This window comes from Pezoporus wallicus, unplaced genomic scaffold, assembly GCF_028554395.1.
Source record: "Pezoporus wallicus isolate ANWC-B61680 ecotype Strahan unplaced genomic scaffold, APGP_CSIRO_Pwel_v1 contig_7178, whole genome shotgun sequence".
In the NCBI taxonomy this organism is placed as follows: Eukaryota; Metazoa; Chordata; class Aves; order Psittaciformes; family Psittacidae; genus Pezoporus; species Pezoporus wallicus.
Window position 1 is genome coordinate 1240667 of NW_026636884.1, and position 14745 is coordinate 1255411.

General features: G+C 34.4%; 1 protein-coding gene across 1 annotated transcript in view; it reads left to right on the plus strand.

The window, feature by feature from the left end:
* Positions 1-14745, plus strand: part of LRBA (LPS responsive beige-like anchor protein) — a 400308-nt gene that overhangs the window by 262195 nt on the left and 123368 nt on the right. Inside the window, exons 41-44 of the mRNA XM_057402038.1 lie at positions 5806-5923; positions 7448-7550; positions 9349-9464; positions 11427-11539. Of these exons, the coding sequence (XP_057258021.1) occupies positions 5806-5923; positions 7448-7550; positions 9349-9464; positions 11427-11539 (450 nt within the window). The remainder of the gene's footprint in view (positions 1-5805; positions 5924-7447; positions 7551-9348; positions 9465-11426; positions 11540-14745) is intronic.

Below are 14745 nucleotides of genomic sequence, written 5' to 3' on the forward strand. Positions count from 1 at the left end.
TTAAATAACGACTGTTTCAGGAGGTGCAAGCAGAATCATTTGTAAATTGTTACAGTTGATTCTTGATGGCAGACTGTCCCAGATGATGTAAACAGCTGGGTGAGCCTTTTGTATCTACCTCTCGATGACCAGATTCTACCAAGTCCTAAATCAGAATGTAACAGGCTCACTGAATCAAGACATCAGTCAACTCCTACAAGAGTCTGTGAACTCTTGCAATTCTGGATCCTCTTTATCATAATTAAGCATGCTGTCTTATTTTCCAAAGAAAGTCATAACTTTACATCCTTAAACTTGCAGGGCTCGGACAGCCACCCACTATATTCATTTTCTTCTTTTTGAACTTCTGCTTTCTAGACTGCATATTTTAACTTGCACACCTATTGTTAGCAATCAGATCTTGTTCTTTGGGTTGATTAAATGTTGTCTACCAGTGATAAGGAGCTTCTGCCCTCTAAGAGTCAGCAGGGTTAATCAAAAGGGAGGGGGGAAATTGTGAAATACTGGATGCAGTAGAAAAGAGTAAGATAGTTGGTACTAACTTTACTAACATTGTTCACAGATTTATTAGTCTGTGTGAGGTGTGTAGAATCTCATTGACAAATCAGAAAAGTTCTGAACACAGGGTCCCCTAATAACGTTTCTTGTCCAAGTTAAATCTTGACAATCAGGTTCTCTGTAGTTAGTAGAAGACCCCTCTCAGAAAATCTGTGTTGCATGCTTTTTTCATTTTGAAATATATCTTTAATGTCAGGATAAAGACGGAAGACATAGTTACGCATTCCTCTGTTTTAATCATCTGGGAAGTATTTTTCATATCATCACGTATGTACTGATCTGTGGTCTGTGACAGACCAAACAAATGCTGTTTTGTTTTTATATCGTGTATGTAGGAATTATTTCAAAACTGAATAGATCTAGAAACAAAACTGTGTCCTAACTAAAGGTTAAACTCTTAACAGGTCCAGAGGCCTTAAGGTATGTGAAGCCTGGTATAAATAGTATACTGTGAAATAGGAATTTCAGTCTGTGGTAAATCTGTCTGTCCCCAGCAGCTTCCAATAGAATAATTTTATCCTTCTAGAGCACATCAATTTGCGAGTTGGTGGTTCATGTATCAAAGAGCATTCTGTGAAAATATCAATATCATTGGTTAATATAAATGAAATTAATTTTTAAAGCTGGGCTAAAGGTTGACATCTGAAAAATTGCATTACTTTGCAGAAAAGAAATTTCTGTCTTCCAGTGAAATTTCAGGTCATAAGGGCAAGTAATTTTCACAATCTTCAATGGGAACCAGTGAAATATGAACTTCATTGTCACCTAGCCCCAAAGCGATAAGATAAAATGAGCTGATACATCATTTGCTGTGGTTTTATCATCTCCTCCAGTAATTGGAAGAGAAAACATAAGAGTCCTTTACCACCCCCCTCCCCAATGCCTTCACCACCCACACCCAGGCATAAGCCATTTTGCTCTGATCGATACAAAGGTCACAGAGTATTTATTTATTTATTTATTTATTTTATGCTGGGTAAAACTGTCTAGCGGAACATTAAAGTAATGAATATGTTTAATTGAGTTTGTCACCCATGAAAATGCTGAACAGGATTGCATGGCAGATTGTGTGTGCTCAGAGGAGGGACTGGATGGGAGACTACCACTCTTTGCCTGGCTGATTGTGTAAATATCCGAGATTTAAAATGAGCATCTTATGTGTTGTTCTCTTGATAAATCTAAAATAAACTAATAAGCACCATGATTTATTTAAGAGCATTTAGATATTTTAAATTATTAATAATATGACCTAATTCCCTTTTAGTTTGGTTGTACTTGTACTCATTTAAACAAAGAACAGAGAAAGACCCCCGTCACTATGAATACTGCAGCTAGGAGCTAAATAGTACCTGTACAGGAGGATCTGAGGGTCCTCAGCTGCAGGGCTGAGATTGTAGTGGAGATCCAGGTTCCTTATGAACTGGGAGTCAGGTTTTGTAACCTCTTAAGTGCTGTAATTTTGCCTCCTGAACAAAAATGACCCCAAATGACAGAGAAAGCTGCTAGAATAATGTATTTATGGATTTTATCTCTAAACTGCAATCAAATTTTAGTGCAAATTAAATGTTTTTGGGGTTTTCTTGGTGGTTTTTTTTTCTTCTTTGTCTGGTATGTCATAACTTTTTCAGGAATATATAAATGGGCATCAGCTATTTAAATAAGCTATTTAGTTTTTATTTTATTTGTGGCAGTTAAATTGGCTGGCACATTAAAGTAATATAATTATTCAATTACTGTTTCAGTTCCATAACCCATTTGCAGACTTAATTACTTCTATTCACATTTTCAAGATCAATAGTACTTTTCTCTACAATAAAATATACGATAGTTGATTGGTTTATTTAAAAGGTAAAGCAAAATGTTCTTTTAGTCTTCAGTAAAATATTTCTTCTAATTCAGGAGACATCTGTAGTGTTGGTGTCTGTTAATTGTTGCATGTTGTCTTTTACAAGAGACTTTGTTTATGATCAACATTCAAGGAGGGTTTTCAAGAAAAGGTAGGGTAGGGCATTTCTTTTCAAAACTGTAAAATGACAGAATAGCTTCTGAGTGAGTGTTTTAATGTTGGGAAATTAGCTGATATACAACTATGAATCATGAGAAGACTTCTTTATGTACGATCTTCATTCATGATCAGCACTATGTTGCTCGAGTTTTCATGCAACTCTGATTTCAGAGTCTTCTCAAAGTGGAAATCAAAGCTGGCTATTCTTTTTACTTGATAGTTTCTTGAGGAGTTTATTCCAGCCATGCAGTGTCAGGGCCTGCAGCTGATTGCAGGGTTAGGCCTTCATTTCTGTTACTTGGAATAAAGTATGGACTTCGTGCAAAGGTGGAAGTTTTTATTTTTAGTAGTGTAGTCATGCCGTCTGTTCATCCGGTGTTGCCAAAGTCTAATCACAGAACAGTTTGTCTAATGAGATTTTCTTGGAACTGTAGAACTTTCAAATTGGCTCATTTGTTTATTTTAAGTATTTTTAAATGGAATGGTAAGCTGTATAAATTGTCTTTCCTCCTGTAAGGTGCAGTATCTTTTGAAAGGAATGCTATAGAAATAACTGCAGTAGATTAAAGTTCAATCTGATGTATTGAATCGACTGAAATTCTATAAATACTATTTCACATAGAGAAGGTGGTGCTATTTGTCCAGATTAAACTAGATTGTACACCCTCACTAATCTTTGCTCCACAGGTTGTCCCAGAACTGGTGGGGAGAAAAGGCAGAATGAATGAGTAATTTTTAAGATCAATATACCGTGCAATAGTATGAAGAAGATAGTTGTTCTTAAATTCTTATGTAGAATTCTCTGGTTTGTAGCTTCTGGGCGAAACCAGGAAAATGCAAAAATAGCTTTTGAAAGTTTAATTCTGATAATATCACAAGTGGTAACTGATTAAAAAAAAAAAAAAAAAGGACAAAAAAATTCCTTTTTCCAGGTTAAAAATGCTGAATTTAATTTGAAGTATGAGTCAGTTTCTGCACCTAGGAGGTTCTATTACTAAAATCAGATATTTGACAGGGAATAAAAGGTTGAATTGGATTTTTGTAAGGAATACTTAGTAGCACACATGAAAGAAACGTGTTTGTCTTCTGGACCTTTTATCTACTATAGGTGGTGTGATGAGTGTGGAGCAGTGGTAATGCTGCAGTTTCCATGGCAACTGGTTCACTGGCAGGCTAGACCTCTGTCTAGGGTGCTGTCAGTGCGCCTGGAGTTTCAGAGAACAGTGTCCCAAAGAAGGTCTCTTTCCACCTAATCCAGTTTTAATTGAACTCCAGAGACTTTGAAGTGAAGCTGCAGACCAGGCAGACGCTATTCCAACTCGAAATGAAGGCCTTGCTCCGCTAGGCCTCAGCTGCTTCTCACTCCTGATAACTTCTGTTAATGAGTAGTTTAAAGAATTGTTATAGCGGTGACTGGTAGTGTTTCTGGAGTGCAGTTTGAGTTTCTGTTATAAATCCCGTTGTACTGAATTCAGTAACTTCATCATGGCTGTGCAAGGTGGACAATGTAAACCTCCTCTGAAATTTTCAGGTTGGTACTTTTCCTTCCAGTTTCAAAGAAGTTGCATGCAAGGTTTCCACTCACAAAAATGCGTGCTCCGCAGGGTAAAAATAATACATAGTCACAGTAATAAGTGTTTGAATTTTCAGTGCACAGACTGATAGTGACAAGCAGGCTGTTCTGTTTGAATTGCTTAGCATGTAACAAAAGCCAAGCACAGTGGTTTTGAATAGCACCATAGAATTATACAAATCTGCCAATTAGTGTGGATGGGCTATGGATGTGGTATGGAAAGTGTCAGAGTGGTCCAAGTCTGTTAGTTCTGCAGTCCCAGAAGTGATTAGCAACCACTGACAGTCTCTGGTCCTTTCACTGCATTTCTGGAATTTTGTGTTGGAATAGTTATTCATTTTTTCCTTTTTTTTTTCTCTGTGTATATGGGTCTTGGGGGAGAAAATGCCTGTGGCACTTACACTGAGGGGAAGAAAAGGGAGAAGTAAAAAGAAAGAAGGTGTGGGAAATGGTTTGCTTTGTAGATTCTGATCTTCTGTGCTCTCTGATTTTGGTTTGCCAGTGGTGTTTGCTTTTAATTCAGAAAGGTGTTACAGTGTTTTATACTGTATTGTGTAGTGCCTTTATAATGGTGCTTCTGCTCTTTGTGCTACGAAAGTGCAGGTTATTTGTGAATATGTAATACATATAAAGGCAAAATCCTCCTTTGTTAACAATCTATAAACAGATTATTAGGTTCATTAACAGTCTTAGTTATGTTAAAGGCTTGAACTCCATTTGTTCATTTTTTTTATATCATATTTATGCTATATTGCTCAAATGAAATTGTAGTAAGAGCGATGTTAACTAGGATTATATCTGAATCTCCTTTTCTGTGATAGATTTCTTTTAAGTGCTTTTGTGTTTGCTAAAATCGACAAATCTCAGATTTTCCTTCTCTTATGGTTTGTTAATCTAAGGTAGAGAAGTGTCCAATCTCTCTGTCCCTTAACACTTCCATAATTAAGCTTTGAAATGAAAAGGAAAAAGTGAAGGAAAAAAGAAACAAAGTGGCTGAGGACTGAAAATGGGATTAGTTTGAATTGTGAAGGCAGACTAAGCATCTGTGTCTGTCAGATGGGATGACAGGAATTGTAACAAGTTACTTTGACAACCGCTTACTCCATAGAGAGATTATGCTGAGTTCATTTGCAGGTTTGTGTTTAACCTTAGCTGACAAAATGATACTTAACCTCTTATACAGCCAACCTTTATAGTTTCAGAATTAATGAATGTTGCCTTAGCGATAAACTTGGAGAACATTTTTTTTCTTTAAAGACATTATTTCTTATTTGTTACAGGCCTGTTATTGCAATGCTGAAGGAAGTGCAGGTACATCTAATGGCACAAGTAGTAGATTTCAGAATACGTTTATATGCTGTGCTGAAGTTCCAAACATTTCATAATGTTTCTGAAAATGACTTGGTTATGGAAAATAGGCAGTTGTCTTTAAAAGAAAAAGTGAAAGAAGATTTTAAAAATCCTTTACATGAGTATTTGAATCTGGGACTTCAAAAAAACATTACAGGTTCATAGCATGATTTGAAGTTTGAGCATATTTTAATTTTGCTGCAAGTTTTGCATGTAATTGTTAAAATCCATGTTTGTGAGTCAAGCAGTTTCTCTTTTACAAGATATTACCTGTACCAACAACATATTTAAAACATTCTGTCTCTTCTCTTTCTACCAGATTTTGGCGTATACAGAAGGACTCCATGGAAAATGGCTCTTTTCAGAGATTCGATCTATCTTTTCCCGACGTTATCTTTTGCAAAATACAGCACTGGAGATATTCATGGCAAATAGAGGTACTGTATGTTTAGAGAATAGCAAGTGTTGATTTGGGGCTATGTGCATTCTCTTTGGCTGTTAGTCATGTCTTCTTTGATATGGATTTGTGTAGATAGCAGAAATGCTTGGATTAAGTGTCTCAATATATAAATTAGTGTATTTCTGTAGTCTGGTTTCCCTTTTTTGGTTTTTTTTTTTTTCAATGAGAAATTAAGATAAAACATGATATCTGAGAATTAGCAATGCCTCACTTTGATTTATATCCACTTTTTATTTGTCAGTTTCTAGAAACTCTTGCTTAAGAATCTCTGATCTGTTATGCATGAAGGGTAATTTTTGTCCCTTTGGAGGGTTAATAGTTTTTAACTATACACACCAAGAACAGCATAATGAAAGAACTTCACTACTGAATTAGACCAGTGACTGGTATGGTATACCTTCATGCTTTATTGGTAGTAATACTTTCTTTCAGTTACACCCTAGTGCAACTGTGAGAAATAAAGATGGATTTACTTTGCTTATCAACCTTATTTTCACCTTCCCTTTCTTCAGTTCCTTTTTCAGACACACACATATATTTGTGGCAAGTCACTCAAAGTATAGTGCATTGAGACTTTGAGAACTTTCTTCTGCTATATTCTTCCCCTAAAGTTTATTTTAAGCTAGAATATATGATGTTTTTCCAGTTTAAACTATGATTCTTTAGGTACTTTTAGTGCTTTTATACTGATAATGAAATTTTGAGAAATAAATTTTGAAAACTGTGTACAAAGACACCAAATAAAGTAGGTATTAAGACAACACTTCTAAAATGTAAAACATCCTTTTGATAACAATGTGAAATGTCCTGAAATCAGTAAATGTTGCATAAGATAACATGTTTTATGCTGTTAGTATGCTAATCGAAAAGTTTTTGTCCGAACTTAAAATGCTCTTGAAACTTGAATGTAGCTGCTAGGTATTCAGTCACGTATCTCTTAGACCGTTGTGCAAATCTGAAGTGCATATTATCCAGCAGAATATTAATCATGTGCATAAAGTCTTTCCTATTTTGGAGCCTAGAGTTGTACTCTCTGAAGTCATAAGTGTCCATTGGTGATACCATAATTAGATTGTTATTTAGATTTTTAGGTGCAATTGCATGTCACTGAAGTTTTAAACAAAATATGAAGATAATATTTTTAAGAATATATCTTAAAAAGATTTAGAAATAAACTAGTAAATGTGTGAAACAATTAATATAGAAACTTTTTAATCAGTTCTAGACAGTTGATCTGTACGTATAGATGTAACTTCTGTTCAGAAGGGAAAACAAATGTAGACCTTGTAAGATTTGTAACAGTAACAGCTTTTGTTGAAACTCTTGTTAGTGGTAAATAAAAATAGTTCTGGAAATTATAAAGAAATATGTCCATAGTAACCTGAAGGAAACCTGTCTAATCTTTTTCCTGTTCTACGTGCAAGCTTAGGGTTAGCTTTGGGCCAGAAAGTCCAAATAAAAGGGGTAAAATCATGCCTTATTTCTGCTCTTGTGTTCACAGTGGGTGTCATGTTCAACTTTCCTGACCAAGCAACCGTAAAGAAAGTGGTTAACTGTCTACCTCGGGTCGGTATTGGGACTATCTTTGGACTACCCCAGACCAGGTATTTTACAATTTGAATTAATTTTATCTGTCAGTTCTAAGAGTTCTTTTTTCGTCAAACCAGCCTACATAGCTTGAAGCGTTTGTGCCTGCTAGTTTACAAAAGATGCACATCCTCAGCCTATCACTTTTGTATGCTATTTGCAATGTGTTTGTATAATAAAATCTTAGAAACTTTTGGACTTGAGATTTTTTTATGATTTCTGTTAGTTATAGGGAAGATATCTTCTTTTTTAGCAATGAGACTCAATAACTTACCCTGCTTAAGGAAAACTGATTTCTTTATGCTTGCCAACTCACTAAAATTTAAGACTGATTTAAGACATGTTATAGGGCTGTTATAGCCTTCATGACAGTGTTCAATTCTATTAGCTTGACTGTAGCATTCTCAAATCCCCTGTAGTATTTAAATGTAGCTGAAAATGATCATTCCTCATCAGGAAGATATTGTAGTGATGTATAGAACAATATAAACTAGATGTGTAGAATGGTATGGGAAGGATTGGTGTGGTGTACTTGTCTTCTATGTCTGGAAATAATTTTTCAAATTTTACATAATGAGAAATTAGTATTGCAATGACAGGTTTTGTGTTTGGATCCTAAATCTGGAAATAGAAGTTGGATTGGTTACCTCTTATATTTTAAAGAATTAGAAAACAATTTTAAGTAGATTAATTTCTAAATTTTTATAAGAAACAACAACCCTTAAGGAGTATCTTGTTTGTTGTTACTTTATATTTTTATTTTTAAAGAGTTTTGTACAGAAATGGCATTAAAATAGTTGGGGATGTTTTCTGTTGTGTTCTGTATTTTATGAAGTACAGAAACATTTCTCTTGAATTGCAATTATAGCCACCCTGTAAGAACATAAAAATTTCTATTTACAGAGGCAAATTATATGTGAAAGTTTTTAAATATACCTGAAAATATAGACAGATTTGTTCAAAATTTCACATCCAATTATACTGATAAATTTGTTTGCAATATAATAATGCAATTTATTAAAACAAAGAAATGTTCAGTTACTGTAACCATTTTCTTTAATTGTTTACCAGTACCTGTAAAGATTTGTTAACTAAAACTAAACCTAGATTTTTTTTTTTTCCCCTAAATTACATGGTTTGGTATTTGCAGATGTTTTTATTATGACCAAAACAGTCTTGAGAATTTTATTATAAGCTCTTCTCTGCTTGATTTATCACTCTGAGGAGTGACTCTGTAGTCTTCTTTCACAAACACTAGGAATCTGGCATCAAATCCTGTACGTTTAATTGAGTTATTTATGACTAACCCCCCACCACTCCCCAGAATTTAAATCTCAAGAGAATGGACTTCATAATGAAGTTTTATCATCTTATTGTTGTTTTTCTTTTTTTCTTGAGGGATTTAAAGACATCTCCTAAAGGATGACTTAATTCTTATGTGAAATTCTAAAAGTCGTGTAATTTTCTTATTTAATGGTCTGCCATCTCTCTAAATCACTAGTAACATATTTCTGTGAAACATCAAGCCTTCATGGAGCAGCTGAATTTCCACAGCTGTAAAGGGTTCTGTTTGAAAGCTTTTAAATCCTGCCATATCCAGCTCTTAGATGTTTTAAATATTTCATTCTTATTAGATTATAGTGCTTTAAAAGTGAACTTCAAGTATCCAAAATAGTTTGATCCCCAGAGAACCATAGCGCAGAACTAGTAAAAAAGAATATGTACAACTGCCACTAAAATTCAGGTAGGTTAAAAGAACCACCGATTTTTTCTCATTGTTTTTTCAATTTTGTTTTGTTTTGTTTTGTTTCCCAGGCGCATCTCCTTGGCTAGTCCAAGACAGATTTTCAAAGCTTCTAATATGACTCAGCGATGGCAACACCGAGAAATTTCCAACTTCGAATACCTGATGTTTCTAAACACTATAGCAGGTACCACAAATTCCTGTAATGACTCAGAAAAGGAATTAATAGTGGCACAGTCTCAACAGACATGGGACACTACTAGATTTCACCCTTTTAGTGAATAACTTTTTCTATGTATGATTTTATTCTGAAGAACAACTTCACAAAATCCCCCAAAATTGGATTGTATGGTCGATGCAGGAATGTAGTGCCTGGATCACCTGCACTGCTATGCCAGGACACTATTTACCCATTCCCAAATCCTAATTCATACCCCTCTGTGGTTGTCCTAATCCCTCATTCTGTAACTGCTAAACTATACTTATTTAACCCATCTTATCCTACTAGTTTCTAACCAGCTTGACCTCAGTTTAGTAAATGGAGGCTGTTAGGTCTCACGACTTCTCTCTTATTTTCCAACATATTTTGTTCTCAGAGCAACTTGCAAAGTTTCTCATTTTTCAGCTCTTTCCTATGGTATTGACAGCGTTGAAAGGCTCAATTCACATGCAGACTTGGCTCTTGCTAACACAATTGATAAAACAAATGCCTCTGCTCCTGCTAATTCCATTTTATATAAATGGTCAGTTTTGCTTGTTTCTGTAATCACTCATTAAGTCAGAGATGCCAGGATTCTGGCAGATTTATAAAAGTAGGGGTAGATCTGTTTGCCTCTTTATTGCTGAAGTTGTTTGAAGCAAATCATGACACTTGTTTTCTGTGGCTCTAGTGAATGATGCTTTTCAGCTTTATTATTGAAATAATAAGGTGAACTTACCAACTTGGTATTTGAGGTTAAAAGGAATGAAAAGATGACATTATGGAGAAATTGAAAGTTTAGTTGCACATGATGGGGAGTTAAAATATTGTCATTATGGCTATCAAGATGAAACAAATAAAGATAGATATCACAGGATCATGTAAGTAGCCTAATCCTGAACAAGAGATAATATGCAACATAACCAACTGGTAAGGGAATGACAGGGCCTGACTATACCATTTAAAAGTTCTACAAACCAGGATGGAGCAATACTGAATGGTGTAAGAGAACTGGGAAAATAAAAAACTTAGGTGCAGTTTTAGAAAACTTTTTCTGACAACTTGATTGAGTTGTGAAATAATATTCCTCGGTAAGAGATAAAAACCCGTCCCTTGAGACCTTCAAGACCAGTCTAGACAAAATCTGAGAACATGCTGATTGGAGAGGATGTGAATGAATGAGCTTCTGCCGCAGTATCATAAAAAGAAACAGTATCCTTGTAAAAATCATGCATTTTAAAATTGCAGACCAGGGTATGTGGTATATCTGTATGTATGGTGTACTATTATTGTAATTAAATATTTTGTTTTTACTGGAAGAACGATATGTCCATCTTACAGATTCATAAAGATGCACATGTGAACATGAAACCAGAACAGATTGTCTGTTTTGGTAAATGGTGGTATGTCCATCATGGTCGATGGTCAAGGAAGAATTCCCTTCAAAGTGAATTCTCTAGATGAATGATTATTACTTGCATAATTTCTCAATCTAAAATCCTGAGCTGCTTCATTCTGCTTTCACATACTGAGATTAACGCAGTATGTGAAAATACTGCTTTAATTTTTAGTATCAGCAAAAGTAATTCGCTCTCCCTTTTTTTTTTCTTTTTAAGTGTTCCTCCTTAAAAAACCAGAAGATAATCAGGGAAAATACTGCATAGAAAATGAACGGATTTAACTGTCACTTACTGTATGCAAAAGCACTTAAATTAAAGTGAAATGGGTTGCAGTGCTTTAAATTAAACGCTAGCAATTTGTAAACTTTTTCATTATCCATTTCAATAAAGCAAAGTAGAATACTGAAATGATAGAGAGTCTGAAATAAATTACAGTTTTCTTGATGAGCTCATAAAGTTATATTATTGTATCTTTAAAGATTGGTATTTTAGTTAAATATGACTTTTAACTCACGGCTTTTTTGTTGTTGTTGTTGTTGATGTTTGTCAGGTCGAACTTACAATGATTTAAATCAGTACCCTGTCTTCCCTTGGGTTATCACCAACTATGAATCAGAGGAGTTGGACCTTACACTTCCTAGCAACTTCAGGGATTTGTCAAAGGTATTTGTTGTCAGACACAGCTGCTTTTTTTTTTCTGTCCAATATTTATCACAGTAGCTTTCAGTCTTGTTAATGGTTTTTCTGCATTTAGTGCAATAATGCTAAATGCGCAGCCATTAACAGTGTTTTATTTCTAAATGCATATACAGATAACAGGGACCAGAGTATGGAAAAATGAGTTACTGAGGTATTCTTACTGCTCATTGATACATTAAATTTTATCAATTTAATAACTTCGTGGAAGGCACTCTTAGTTGGAGCATACATGTTACATTTAATTTCAAAGTTTAATGAAGTTAGGAGTGCTGAAGCTGGTAAATACTGAAAACTATCCAGATAGTTTTCTGGTTTTCTGATGAGAACTGTGCTTTCTTTAGTGGCTTTGCCCTAAAGATACTTTACACTTTAAATAGTTTATCATTGCCCTTACTCCTATAAGTAGAAACTTTATCTTTTCACTTCCTTTGTGTACCCCTTAAGGTATGCTCAAGTAGCACAGTTGTCCTTTGTCAGACAAACTTGGCCAGTTTTTAACAACTTCTCCAAACGACTCCTTTCTGGAAGAGTAGTCTTCTTGTTCTAAGGTTCTTTCCCAAACAAACATATGTTTCTGTGTGTTTTTTAATTAACAGTGACTGGTTATGTGGTTTTCTCTGTTCATGAAAGTAATCTTTGAGGATTACTTAAGTATATGTTAAGTTCTGAGGGAATCTTTTCATTGCTGTTGCTGAGAGAGGACGTTACTTAAGAATGTAACCAAGTGGACATAACTTTAGGTTGCATCTATATCTATACCTATACTTAACCTTCTCAGTCGTATGTTTGTAAACTGTGAAGTTAATACAGGAAATAATTATTGCAATATTAGATTTTGAATAATAGAAAATTGCAATAGTATTGTAGTTGTGAATATTAACTATAATTAAAATACTTGTGCTCTATATATTAGAGAGAGGAAACTGAGATTAAATATAAGGAAGAAGTTCTTTACTGTGCGGATGGTGAGGCACTGGAACAGGTTAGCCAAAAAAGTGGTAAATACTCCATCCTTGGCAGTGTTCAAGTCCAGGTTGGACAGAGTCTTGAGTGACATGATCTAGTGTGAGGTCTCCCTGCCCATGTCAGTGGGGGGTGGAACTAGATGACCTTGAGGTCCTTCCCAACCCTAACTATTCTATGATTCTATGAGTCTATGATTCTATGTCATTCATACTGTATTATGAGTAGAAAGAGTTTAATTCATATTTAAGCTTGTAACATGGCAGTTTCTAATCTTTAACAATTGATAGGCAGAAAATTGCCCCTGTTGTTAGGGAATAGTTAACTTTTATGCATATATGTATATTTAATGTGCATTTTGCCTTATGTTCTATGTTGTTGATCAGACAGTAAATCTTGATCTCTGGAAATGTAACTGCTCTTCTGGATGAATGCCAGTCCTTCCCATCTATGCAATGAACGTCTTTATTCTACATCTGTCTCAGACGTACCAGTTCAAGTTTTGGCTACTATGTTAGGCATTTCTATCAGTATCAACTCTATGTAGTTTAAATGTTCAATTTTGTGTCTGTTAATGAATTCATAGCAAATATCTGAAAACATTTGCTAATATTCAACTATCAAAATGTTTGAAAGTCATGCATATTGTGTTATTTTCGATGAAATACAGTTGTCTTAGGGGTATTACATCAAAATAAATGCTAATTCTGTATCATAGCATATCTATGATTTTCCACTGCTAAAGGTTGTAAAAATACTTGAGGATATTTAATTTATCTTTTTATAGGGTTTTAACAGTCTTTTACTTATTTCTTATCCATGTCTAGAAAAGTATCACAATTTAGTGCTCCCACAGAGTAAAGAAAACTTTGATTTTCGTCTGACAGGATGTCAGATCAATCTATATCTTTACTTTTTTTGGTACCTAAGAACTGAAAAATTAACAACTTTTTTTTTTTTTTTTTTTTAACTTTAGTGTTAGGAATTGCAAGTTGAAGTTAGGTATTAGAAAGTGTCAAATATGAATAACAGTTTTGTATATATATTAGCTAGAAGACCACAGTTAGTACAGATTTAGAGAACTTCAGTGTATAGGTTAAACCAACACTTTATTTAAGCAGCTTCTTATGGCATTGTTTTGAACATCAGTCACACAATGATAAACCAAAGCAACTGAAATGGATTGTGGTTAATATTACTGTCAGCCTGACGAATGCTCCTGACAAATGCCAGGAGTGCACTGCCAGTCTGTTACCCTGCTTTGACTCAAGTGTTTATTTCTTAAGAGGTGGCTGTGGTTTGGAATGAGTATTACATATTATATTTATAGCTGCATATATTTTATTTATACAACAGACACAGTTTCCCACCAGAATGTGTCCCATTTTATGCATTACTTATGTTATTCAAAAGCTTTTTTTTTTTCCCTTTTCTTTATTCAGTGGAAGCAATAAATTGTGTTGTGTTTCTGAACTTGGATAAGGAAAAAAAAGTAGAACTACACAATATCAGATATCAAAGCATGATTTTTTACTCTCTGAAGTTTGTTACAAGGTCTTGCTATATGCAAGTAGCTGTTGATAATTTTTCTGTTATAAGGCACAAAATTTTGTAAGATTATAAACTGACACTACTAGAAGAAGAAAATTATGCCATCCTTAAATCTTCTTTTATCTTCACCATGGCTACATGTGTATGTAATAATATTTTTATTTGTATTTTTGTCATTTTAATGAAATATTTGGTAAATCATCTTCAATTTTATAGTAGCTAGAATGACTCCTTTTCCAGTCAAGTGTACAAAAGCAACAAATAGCTCTCACCTTCAGTGAAGTGAGGGGTTTAATTGGTATGTGGGAGCCAATGATATCAAATACACTTGAACAGTAGAGAAGTAATAGATTTTTTTACTATGACAAATTAGACTAGATTTGTTGTTCTAATGTAAACCTCACTGTTGACTTCTTCAGCACACCAGCCTGAACTCTCTTGCAGGGTGACCATTTCAGGAGCACAAAATTGCTGCATATATAACTTGAGGAAACAGAGTGGGATGGGCATGAAATCTGCTTAGTTATCTCGTTACCCCTTGGCAAAGAGATAGAAAGTAAGGAATGTTTTGATGTGCACCTATTATAGTTGTGCAGATTTTTTTTTGTCTAGAGAGGCATTAAAACTTTTACAGCATTCCGTAAACCAGTAGTTTT